The sequence below is a fragment of the Geotrypetes seraphini genome, chromosome 5 (assembly GCF_902459505.1).
Source record: "Geotrypetes seraphini chromosome 5, aGeoSer1.1, whole genome shotgun sequence".
NCBI classification, from domain to species: Eukaryota; Metazoa; Chordata; class Amphibia; order Gymnophiona; family Dermophiidae; genus Geotrypetes; species Geotrypetes seraphini.
The window spans coordinates 90,020,112-90,032,826 of record NC_047088.1 but is presented as its reverse complement, the minus strand read 5'-3'; the positions used below and the strand labels follow the sequence as shown (position 1 = coordinate 90,032,826).

The 12,715-nt window shown below is 41.1% G+C and overlaps 1 protein-coding gene across 15 annotated transcripts in view; it reads left to right on the top strand.

Annotated features, from left to right (window-relative positions):
* LOC117360845 (protein AF-10-like) overlaps positions 1 to 12,715 on the top strand; it is a 206,017-nt gene that overhangs the window by 109,893 nt on the left and 83,409 nt on the right. For 12 of the 15 annotated variants that reach the window (XR_004539534.1, XM_033945352.1, XM_033945350.1 and 9 more), the window contains one exon: positions 9,265 to 9,438. The exons of 2 other annotated variants lie outside the window; for them this stretch is intronic. Coding sequence is in view for 12 of the 13 variants with exons in the window: in XM_033945352.1 (XP_033801243.1) it covers positions 9,265 to 9,438 (174 nt within the window). In the remaining variant the exon portion in view is untranslated. One more of the 15 variants, XM_033945361.1, reaches the window with a different exon arrangement.

Genomic DNA, 12,715 nt, shown 5'->3' with positions numbered 1-12,715 from the left:
AAGTTTATGCATATTCATTGTAGATATCCTGAAAACCTGACTGGCAAGGGGGTACTCTTGGACCGAGCTGAGAAACACTGTCTTAGAGGACCCTCAAGATATACTTTCCACTTGTTTAACTTTGTTGGTAACTATTATCAGAAAGAGATAAATTGCTAGTTTTAAAGAATTACTTTAAATATAAAAAAGTTGGTTTTGTGGTTTGTTTTTTTTTGCGGGCAGCCAATTCAGATTTTTCCAAATGTAACGAGAGCCACTCAGGAAACAGTTCTTGGTCCTGAAATCCAGGGTTTTGGCTATTGGAGTAACTCTTTTCCAGTGTATTTCTCTGTTGATGTTTTTTTTTTTTTTTAATCATTCTCATTTGGAGAAATTTCTATTAGAACAGAAAATAGATCTCAATGTTTATAGTTAGAATGCTAACTGGATTTTCATGAGGAATTATTTACTTTTAGTTTATTCTCGCAAATCTCTCTTTGAACTGGACTTTAGAATTAGTTTCTTTCAATTTGTAATATCTCTTGTAAAATATGTTTCATCAATGTTGGTTTTTTCTTGTATATCTATACTTGATATGTATAATTAAAATTACTAAATTAAAAAAATGGGTTCACAAGTAGGTAATTATGTTTCCTCCTCAGGCTGGATAAACTAAGAACAAAAGTACTGGTAATCTTGTAGCCCAATCCTTCAGGGCCCCACAGTTTAGGTGTGCACCAGTCTTGCCTTAAAAAGATTAATCAAAACCAGGCCTGGCTTCAAGGATTAGTAGTTCACAAGGTCCAAGATACAACTTAGCTACTTTAATTCAACTTCTGCTTATAAATATGTGTTAAAGGCATCTGCTGAAGGGCTTTTCTTGTCTTCCCTTGTCCTCTCTGGCTAAGCTGTTCTCGGGAGTTTGGCCTGCCTGGACATACTTTCATTCCTTGCTCTGCCCTGGCTAAGTCGCACACTCTCTGCTCTGTATTGTGGGAGTTAAGGTTGCTCTGTGAGAGCAATAAGGGGGACTTATAACTTCTATACATTCCCTCACAAGGATCATTTGTGTAGCATCATGATATGCACAAGGATATTACAATCCGACTTTGTCCAGTTGTTGACAAATAAATAGTGGGATGAATGGATGGAGTGAAAACTCCCAGAATATATAGCCCCAAAGTTGTTTCTCTTGGGTTAGTACAGTGGTGTGACAATCTCCACCTGCTGGTCATGATGAGATAAATATCCACTTGTAAGATTAACCTCTACCAGTCTGGAGAAGCTAAAAGAAAGTAAATTAGCAGGTAAGAACCTAATTTCTCCTTGATCTTGGGATTGATGTTGAAGAGACTGAAGGATAGATGAGTTAGCTAACATTTCAAGATTTCAGCTTGAGGATTTGATTATGATAGTAGAAACAAGCATGGAAAATTTTACTTTGATTTACTTGTATATCCAATAATAACAAAGCAAAATCTATTTTCCTCTAATGCATTACTGATCTGACAAATCATTTGATTTCCTGCTGATGACAACATCTACTGGTAGCAGAAAGAGTACTAAAAAATACATATTCCTTATTGTTCCAACAAATCAGTCTAGACCAGTGGTCTAACTCGAAACCTTTGCAGGGCCACATTTTGGATTTGTAGGTACTTAGAGGGCCTCAGAAAAAAATAGTTACTGTCTTATTAAAGAAATGACAATTTTGCATGAGGTAAAACCCTTTATAGTTTAAATCTTTCCTTTTGGCGAAGTCTTAATAATAATATTGTAATTTATAGCTAGACATATGATCAAGAAACTGTTTTATTTTACTTTTGTGATTATGATAAACATACCGAAGGTCTCAAAATAGTACCTGGCGGGCCGCGAGTTTGAGATCACTGGTATAGACAAATGGAGACTGAGAAACCACTGAACTAGTGACATCATCCCTTTAAGTATCCCAAGTAGTTACTCAGTAGCCAGTATTTCTCAGTCTTTAGCAGATGGTAGGTGAAGTTAGTGACTTTGTCTGGTGGGCTGGTGTAAATCGTTTATATGGGCACTATTTTTTTTTTTTGCTGCCCTCAGGCCCTGCTGGAGAATCCATGAAAGCTGCCTGAGGCCTGCAGGGAACGAGCAATTGAAAAATTGCAAGCCATGGAATCTAGGGTGAAATATTCACGTGGATTAAAAACTGGCTGGCAGATAGGAAACAGAGAGTGGGGGTAAATGGACAGTACTCGGACTGGAAAAGTGTCACGAGTGGAGTGCCCCAGGGTTCAGTGCTTGAACCTGTGCTCTTCAACATATTTATAAATGACTTGGAAATTGGTACGATAAGTGAGGTGATTAAATTTGCAGACGATACAAAATTATTCAGAGTAGTGAAGATGCAGAAGGATTGCAAAAACCTGCAACAGGACAAACATGCTCGAAATGGGCCGCGACATGGCAAATGAGGTTTAACATGGGTAAGTGTAAGGTGATGCATGTCAGTAACAAGAATCTTATACACAAATACAGGATGTCCGGTGCAGTACTTGGAGAAACCCCCCAGGAACGAGACTTGGGAGTACTGGTTGACAAGTCAATGAAGCCGTCCGTGCAATGTGCGGCCGCGGCGAAAAAGGCAAACAGAATGCTAGGAATGATTAAGAAAGGGATCACAAACAGATTGGAGAAGGTTATCATGCTGTTGTACCGAGCCATGGTACGCCCTCACCTGGAATACTGCATCCAGCACTGGTTGCCGTACATGAAGAAGGACACAGTGCTACTCAAAAGGGTCCAGAGATGAGTGACTAAAATGGTTAAGGGGCTGGAGGAGTTGCCATACAGTGAGATATTAGAACAACTGGACCTCTTCTCCCTTGAAAAGAGGAGACAGAGAGGACATGATTGAAACATTCAAGATAATGAAGGGAATAGACTTAATAATAATAATAATAATAATAACTTTATTTTTGTATACCGCAGTATCAGAATAGTTCAGAGCGGTTTACATGACAAGAGACTGTACATCTACAGCGAAATTTACAAATAAGTCAATCAATATAACTTAACGAGTCGGGAGCAGGCAAGAAGGAGATAGAGAGGTTATAAACAAGTCAAGTAGATAAAGACAGGTTGTTCACCCTCTCCAAGGTAGAGGGAACGAGAGGGCACTCTCTAAAGTTAAAAGGGGATAGATTTCGTACAAATGTAAGGAAGTTCTTCTTCACCCAGAGAGTGGTAGAAAACTGGAACACTCTTCCGGAGTCTGTTATAGGGGAAAACACCCTCCAGGGATTCAAGACAAAGTTAGATAAGTTCCTGCTGAACCAGAACGTACGCAGGTAAGGCTAGTCTCTGTTAGGGCACTGGTTTTTGACTTAAGGGCTGCTGTGTGAGCAGACTGCTGGGTACGATGGGCCACTGGTCTGACCCAGCAGCGGCAATTCTTATGTTCTGAGAGAGCCATGTAAAAAAGCATCATTAATGATGGATGCTCTGGCAGGAAGTTTTTAGTAGGATGATACTTAAAAGAGAAATTTAAGTCTTTCTAGATAAATTTCTTTCCTCCAGATCCTTCCAGAACACTCCAAGTTTCAAGTTTATTAGGGCCTGATATACTGCTTTAATTACCAAAATGATTTACATCATACAGAGTTTATAAAAAATGATTAAAAATCAGGGGAAGGGACATACATACTAAAAAAGTTTATTGACAAAACAATGAACAAAAGGGAAATGGGTAGGGTTTACAGTATTTAAAATAAAAAGAAGGTAATGGAAAAAACATCAGGGAAAAGGGGTTGTCCAGAATGAACCTTTTATCTACATCTTGTAAGCATCTTTAAAGAGAAAAATTTTAAGTTTGTACTTGAAATTATTTAAATTAGCTTCTTGTCTTAGGGTTTTGGGGAGGGCGTTCTATAATGTTGGTGCAACTACTGAATAAATGGTTTTACGTGTTGTAATAGAATAACTGTCGAAGGGAGGGGAATAATGAAAAATGGTGGTAGTAGTACAAAAGATTCTGTGTATTTGCTGGGTGTACAGTATTACATTTTAATTCTGTGGTTGGTGTTATAATTGGTTGTTTGAGACGTTTTAGTTGTGTTTTGGCTGTTTCTTTGATTCCCAGGAAAAATGTCCAAAAAGTAGTGTAAAAGGGCAGATGGACATTTATCTTGCCAAACCTTCTAAATCTATTTTTGAAATCCATTTTGTAGACTGATTTCTATGCTGTGCTTCTAAATCTCAGAGGATGTGTTGAAGGTAGTTTTGGGAGGAACTAGGGTGAGTTTTGGGAGGAACTAGGGTGAGCTTATGAGTTGGATGTTTTTCTGCAATAATGTAACATTATAAAGTACATTCAGGGCACAATTTGAATGTTTGAGGTCAGACTTGTTTTAATAATAAGTGTCAAAAAAGGTACCCACTTACTACTGGCAGAATGGAAGGCCTGAAACCACCTTTACCGATGGTCACTGACCCCCTCCCTCCTCTAAAAGATGTATATGAAACAGTAGTACCTGCTTGTATGACAGCTTCAGATCCTATTGCCAGTCCTATTAGAGCAGCAAGCAGGTTCCTTTAGTAGCCTGGTGATCCACGCAATGAACCATAGAGATAGGGACCCAGGCCCATATCCCACTTACTACATTGGTGGTGGAACAGGTGAGCCTTCCAAAACCTACTGTAGGCTATTGGTTTGGTGAACAGTTGAGTTTAGTAGGTTTTGGAGGGCTCACCTTACATACCTTTTGATCAACCAAAGCCCTCTATGACAGACACACTACACCAAACACTAGAAACAGTAGTAACATGGATGAGAGATCATAAATTGAAGATGAACCCAGATAAAACAAAATTCATCCTCCTCGAAAATAACAAAGTCCCAACCTTAACCAATATAGAAATTAACTCAATCAACTACCCCATTCAACCCACCCTAAAACTACTAGGAATGACGATAGATAGATGCTGCACCATGCAACCACAAATCAATAAAACAATTAAAAAATCATTTGCGGTTATGAGAAATTTAAGACAATTTCGAAAATTCTTCGATAGGACACAATTCCGTCTCTTAGTACAATCCCTAGTCCTAGGTCTTCTAGATTATTGCAACATTTTCTACCTCCCCTGCCCAGCAACAATGATAAAACAATTACAAACTGTCCAAAACACAGCACTGAGACTTATCTATTCATTGAGGAAACATGACCACATCACAGAGGCATACCTCAACTCACACTGGCTTCCAATCCCGGCAAGAATACTATTCAAATTCTACTGTCTACTATTTAAAACCATAAATTGCGACAGCGCAATCTACTTAAACAACCGTCTCATCCAAATTACATCAACCAGACATAGGAAAACCCACACTCCATTCACGTACCCTCCAATCAAAGAAGTCAAATGGAAAAAACTATATGATGGCCTCCTAGCCACACAAGCAGCAAAACTCGACAACCAAATTTCTAATCTACTAATTACGACCCCAGACAACAAAACATTCAGAAAAGAAAAAGACTCTACTCTTCAAGAAATTCCTGCAAACTACTTAATACCGCTAGCTCCTTACCAATTCCCAATACCACTCCCCAATACCTTCCCAATTCCCCAAAGCAACCTCATCTACTCTTCATCTCCTCTAGAAATTACCAGATATCTTCTTCATGTATTACCTTTTTTGTAATTCTTTTGTAATCCGCCTTGAACCGCAAGGCATTGGCGGAATAGAAATCTCTGATGTAATGCAATTATGGTACCTGGTACTTGTGTGAAGTTCACTTCAATGCCCCTTAGGATGTCACATTGCTCTGCTGGAATGTCTGGCCAGTCTACTAAAATACTGGCCCCCCTTCTATATCCTAATTGACTTGTTTTGTACGGGTGTTTTTTTTATTTTTGGGGGGTGTCCTTTGTTTTAAAATAAATAAATAAATAAATTTTCCCAAAAGAAAAAAGACACACTGAGCACAAACACATCTATGAAATGGCCATTTTATAAACAAAAGGATAAGATATTTTCCCGTTTTGAAAATAGGCATGTTTGGTACTGGATTTTTTGAATGTGGCCAACAACACGTCCAAAATCAGTTTTAGATATCATATGGAAAACACCCCTCTTAGTGTTCTTTCTACTTGGTTATTGAACTCCTGGCTGTTTGGTGACTGTACAGGATAATTAATGATTTAATTAGTTCAGTGGTTCTAAGTCTTCATCCACTGGCAGGAGAAGGCCAACTTTGTGTCTGGACTAGAGAGTTGCTCGGGGACAGAAATCCCTCTCCGTCCCCACTCATCCCTGCAAGGAATTACCTCCATCCCCATAAAAAGCAGCAATTACTTCTGACAGGATCATCAATTCCACAGTTTCTTTTGTGTTTGCGCTGCTGTTTTCCTTGTGGAATCTCTTTGGTGGAACCTTTTTTTGTTTTCTGTTCAGGTAATTAACTTATAAACCCCCTCTTTTACAAAGGCTGACGTGTCCATTATATTATATGGCCGAACCCTGCTTCCAAAGCCTTCCATCCCTGTGGGAGTCTCATTGGCTAGAGCGGGGTTCCCGTGGATCCTGTGGGCCAGAGGAGGGTCCCTTTGGGAGTCCTGTGGGTTAGGGGGGATTCCTGCGGGACCCCTGCGGTCACTGTTCCCGTGCAGACCTCTAGTCTGGACTGGTTTGGAGAGAAAATTAGCTGTTAAGACCTAATTTCTCTTGGGGACAATCTTTCCAAATGAGTCAGATTTGCACGTATGATGGGAATGAGCTTCACTCAATCTGCGGTATGTGGAGTATGGTCTCTGTCTCAAATGTACCGCTAATGCTTGGTACTTGCATCATAGTAACATGACATAGTAGATGACAGCAAATAAAGACCCGAATGGTCCATCCAGTCTGCCCAACCTGATTCAATTTAAATACTAAAGAGAACTTCATTCTGGAGTTCATACGATACAATAGGTATAGACAGCCTATCCAAGTGTGCTTGGAAATTCTTTTCAAGCAATCCTGTGGCACCAAAAATGATGGGAAACTTCTGTATCTTTTCTGCAATGTTTTCTTAATCGTGGACTACATTTCTTGGTACTTGAAGATCTTTTCTCTCTCTATAATATGATTCAGAGTAATTACTTGGGATTGACACTTATAGAATCAATGCCCTTCTGGTGGTGTTACCACAATTAGGGGCATTTTCAAAACATATAAATCAGCACTTGGATGTTTTTCTCAGCAAAACAATAATTTAGACATTTTGTAGGATGTTCACCCTCCAGGACCTCTATCTCATAAAGGGGCATATTAGAGGTGTGTGCTAGGCAGGATTTAGTCCGGCTTAGATTTGAATGTCTTGCGGCGTTAATCAAACCTTTTCGTAAGGTGTCTTGGACAGAACTTAAATGTTCTGCTCTAGACCTGTTTCAGAAGTGTCTAAGTGCCAAAAAGGTACCAAAACTGACCAGATGACCACTGAATTCATAAAGGTATGACCCCCCCCAAACACACACATACACATTCTCCCAATACATACCTGTTTAGAAGAGCAGCATCTGGTATGGGAAAGCCTAGTTAGAACTCCACACAGGTGCCTTAAGTAGCCAGGTGAGTAGGCTAGAGAACCAAAGAGGAGAAGCCAGGTCCATAAGCTACTCTAATCACAACGTTTATGGTGGAAAATATGAACCCACCAAAACAATACTATATTGCCATATTGGTGCCACCTGCAGCCATAAGGGCTATTGACGTGGTAGACAAGTGGGTACAGTAGGTTTTGGGGGAGTTTTAGAGGGCTCGGCATAAATTATGAAGGGGTTATGGTGAGATGTACATTTGGCACCTTTGTGACATCCACAGCCATGCCCTTTACGGTGCACCACTTCTCTATTGGCATGTCTGTATGGCCAGTCCATTAAATGCTGGCACATCCCACAACTTCTAAATGGTGCTGATTTGGATGTTTTTGTGGCCAAAAAAGTTATACTTCGTGGCGGGTCTAGAAATTCTGGTGGCCAAGATGTCCAAGTAGGTGATTCTCTTCAAGTAGGTGATTCTCTTTAAAAAAAAAAAAAATTATTATTTGGACGTCCCATTTGAAAATGGCTGTTTCTTTGCATCCAACTGTGGACGAAGATGTCCAAAGTCAGACATAGACGTCATATTGAAAATGGCCTTCCACTTCTAGTTTCCTCATATCCATCTATTATCCCCTTTAAATGTCCTGACACTCATAGAATTCCTTTGAGCATTAGAGCATTTAGCACCCTAGGCCTCGGTAGAAACCTCTACCGCAGCTAAAAGAGGGCCTTTAATTAGTCAGAATGAGGATGTCCTATGTAACCATAACCTCTTAATTCTCTATAATTCTCTCGAGATCATGATTAAAGGGCAACTAAAACCACTTTATTTCCCCCAATTTTGGCCAAAACCAAAGCTAAAAGTGAAACTTGACCACTACTGGTTAAGAAGCAGTTACTGAAGGAATGAAGTGATTAATGGAAATATTATCTGTGTATTTTGTTTTATTGTGTTTTATACTGACTTTTTGATGTTTTTATCTTATGATGGTGTTTGGGGTTTTTTCTGTAATCTGCTTAGGTTTAAGTGGAATATGTTTTTTATATAAAATAAATAATTCAGTGATACAACCTGGTTCGGCCTGGCCTGTCTTGTCCCCCACCCAACCTATCTTACAATTGCTGTAGGTCTAGTGGTGTAGGCAGAAGTGATCCCCATTTGATCCTGCCCCGTTCCATCTTGTCTATCAAAATGACTACCATGGTCTCCAGTAGCAAGGCTGCTGCTTGTAGCCATGCCAGCCATTCTGAGATTGAAACCAGCATTGGAAGGAACAATCTCCAGTCACAGTAAGTGGAAAGCCTATGTGGTAAATTCAGAGGACGTGCCTGCATTTACCACACAGGGCAGACAGTTGCTGCAAAAGAACTGGTGCAGGAGTGCTCACCCCCTTCCTTCTGCATCCTCTCCCTGATGTCCTCCTGGACATCAAAACACTCTCCCAAACCCCTCTCCAATTTAAGTAAACATCCCTGATCTCCCCCCTGTAAATTTTGTGAGTAACATATTGCATTTTACTGCATCTTAAAAACTTGAGCATTTTACCAATTTTTTTTTCCTTTTTAGGCACCAGTCACTGTTATGAAAACTCCCTGAAAATAACATTTATAAGTCTATCAACTGGTACTCATAATAACCTCAGTTCTTTGGAAAACATTTGATTAAAATGGGGACAGCTCCAAGGTCTGAGACTAGTAATAATATTAGATACTCTCTCTTGCTAGTCTTGGAAACCCTGAAGGCATTGCATCAGTTAAAAATGGAGAGCCACAGGCTGGAAGAGCAGGTCAGGAACTTGACCAGGGAAAAGGAACGCCTACTGCTGTTAAAATCCCAGCTTTCATTTTCATTCCTAATGCCAGCAGCAAATTCTACTTTCTCATCGCAAGCTCCAACTGGTAAGGAAGTACAGGGGCTCAGATTCAGTATGGTACTGGAGATAATGGAAGTCTTTCCTTGGGAATATATGAAGAAACAGTTTGCATGCTTTGTAACCTTATGATATATTCTTTGAAATGTAGGTTATTGCCCATTGTTGATTGTTGTGGACTCCTGAAACATAGAAGCCCAAGAGCAGCTAATCTAATACAACTGTTTAAATGATATTAAGAAGGGAAGACATAGGCTGGATGCACTAAACTCATCGTGCATCTGATAGTCGCTGAACCAGTTTAGCATCGACCTTGTTTTACCAACTGATGTTCACAATGGCTCACAGTGGGCTTTTCCATGCGTTCGTTACAGCCTCCAACCCTGCCATGCAAATTACCTCATTAATATTAAAATAAGGTTATTAATATTAAAATGAGCACCCCGATTGATGCCCTAACATCGCTTAGGCATGCATTAAATCTAGCAACCACTACAAACTACCTGAAATTACCGACAGGTAGACCTGTCAGTCAGGTTAGTAACTGTTACCTTAGGGAGTCCGCATTGTAGACCAGCGCTGGTTGTGGCTGGAGTCACTGGAGATAAGTGTTGCCTATTTTTGTAGAGATTTTTAATTATTAAGGCATTTGTAAAGAGTTGTTTGTTTTTTTTGTTTTGTTTTTTTTGCAATAGTGTTCTGTGGAAAGAGATTAGTGTTGAGGTATTATCATTTCTTAAAAACTAATTTAGGGATTGGAAGGAGGGAGTGAGAATAAATGATTAAGCAATAAAGTTACAGGATGTGAACTTCAAATGATATATAGATCGTAAGAGGTCCTATGATCTGATTTCCTAGTACACTATGATATGCTCACTCTCCAGTGTATGTGAAGTGTTCAAGGGAAAGTTTTATGCGGTATTTTGAAAGTGAACAGTGTTTGAGTAGTATTTTAAATAGTTGAGGAAATAACATTGATAGCAAGTTTCTGGTGATTATGAGGAGGCACTGAGAAATTGCTGAAAAGAGATTGCTTAACCATCTTTTTACCCATTTACTCTATTAAAGTTTTGATTCGGGTTGGATGTTGTTTTGAGGCTTGACTTTGTGGCATCTTAGTAACTGTTACTGACAGGTCTGCCATATTGCCATGATGGCCCCCAAATAAAAAGAGAGGCAGGAGGAATTCTTGGGAAGGGCCTTAAGCATTTGAGCCAATCGGATACACTGGGCAGGGGGCCTAAGGCATGGAGGGGGGCAGGAGGACCAAAACAGGAGAGAGTTGGCATCCCTCCTGCCAATTTACTTTTAAAGTATGGGGTCCTGGCATGAGGGGTTCACGGCATTGGGGGGGGTCATGGCATGGGAGCCATCCAGTGGCAGGAGGGAGTGGACATCCATCCTCCCGCTCTGTAATTTAAAGGTGGGGGTTCTGGGTGACTGAGGCAGGAGGGAGTGGGTTTCCCTCCTACCATGGGTTGTACGGGGGTAGGAGAAGGAGGTCCTTTCATGGAGCGGTTGCAGCATTGGGGTGGGGAGTTGTGGTATCGGGGGATTAGTTCTTCCGGCAGGGGTGGGGGGGTATCCCTCCTCCTCCTCCTGCTCTGTAACTTAAAGCTGAAAGGTCCAGGTGGCCAAGGCAGGAAGGAGTGGGTTTCCCTCAAGCAGCATTATTAATTTTTTTTTTTAAGTTTGGGGTTGCACAACTTTTTTTTTTTTTTTAATAGGAACAGATATTGTGAATGTGTAACACAAGCACAGTATCTGTGCCTATGAAAAAAAAAAATATCTATGCCTATTAAGAAAAAAAAAAAGTCTTCCTGCCCCAAACAGCTGAGTAGCAAGAGGCTGCTTCGGGGCTTCTCTTGTCGCTCAGCTGTTCAGGCTTCCCCTGTCTCTGTTAAAAGTGTCAGTCAGTTTCCCAATGATTGATCGGAGGGATTCTGGTGGATCTCCCTTAAACTCATTTACATGCAAAATCATCTCAACATCGATTGTCACTTTGAAATCGGACAATTTGCCAGCCCCACAGCGACCCACCGGATATTAATGATTCTATTAGGTACTTAGAATTTTATTATGTATGATGTTATTATTATATTGTATGCTCAGTACCTATTGTGTAAACTTCTATGAACTGCTGGTAGGCAGTATATAAAAATAAATTATTATTATTATCTGGACCATACTGGGGAAAGAGTATGTGGGTAAAATGCCTAATTTAGCCCACAGTCTTGGAATATATGGTGGTGTTTTCTATTTCTGTATTTGATTTATTTGATTTTTTTAGCCCATTCTCACCAAGGAGCTCGGAACGGGTTACAAATCAGGTATTCAAGCATTTCCCCTATCCCTATGGGCTCACAATCTATCTAATGTACCTGGGGCAGTGGAGGATTAAGTGACTTGCCCAGGGTCACAAGAAGCAGTGTGGGGTTTAAACCCACCTCCTCAGGGTGCTGAGGCTGTAGCTCTAACCACTACACCACACCAGACTAGTCCACAATGAATGGCTTATGCTCCTCTACCAACAGACAAAGACAGAAAACAACATCTTATCCCAGGACAAGCAGGCAGGTATTCTCACTAGTGGGTGATGTCATCCGACAGAGCCCCGATATGGACATCTTGCAAGCATGTCTTGCTTGAAGAAACTCAGAAGTTTCGAGATGCCTGCACCGCGCATGCGCCAGTGCCTTCCCGCCCGATGGTCCGGGCGTGTCTCCTCAGTTCTTTTTCTTCCGCGGAGCTGAGAAGTCTATCTTCAATTTGCGCCCATTGAATCTCTTTTTTTTGCCTTCTATTTTGCCGCGGGTTGAGTTCTTTTGGCACTCCTGTGCATTTATTTCTTTCTTTGATTTCTTTTTTCAAAAAAAAAAAATTTTTCCTTCCAATACCGGGTCGGCCGCATGGCTGGGGCCCCGCACCTTCGACCTTGCGGCGGAGCTTTTCCGGCCTATGTCCCGGCCGATTACCGGTTTTAAAAAGTGTAGCAAGTGCCAGCGCGCGATTTCGCTCACGGACCCTCATCGACGCTGCTTACAGTGTCTGGGACCGGATCATTTCCCGAAATCGTGCCGGCCTTGATCCACTCTGAGGGCGAGAGCGTTTAAGCGCCGCTGTCTACTGTGGGAGTCCATGTTCAAGATGGAAGCTTCATCGGATCCTGCAGCTTCGACATCGACGGGTGCTTCGACTCCTTCAGCGAAGCCCTCTGCCTCCCCGGCTGCTTCAGGCCTCCTGAAACCGGCATCATTCACACCGGTTTCGGCCTCGGCGCCAGTGCCTTCCTCCGTCTCCTCGGA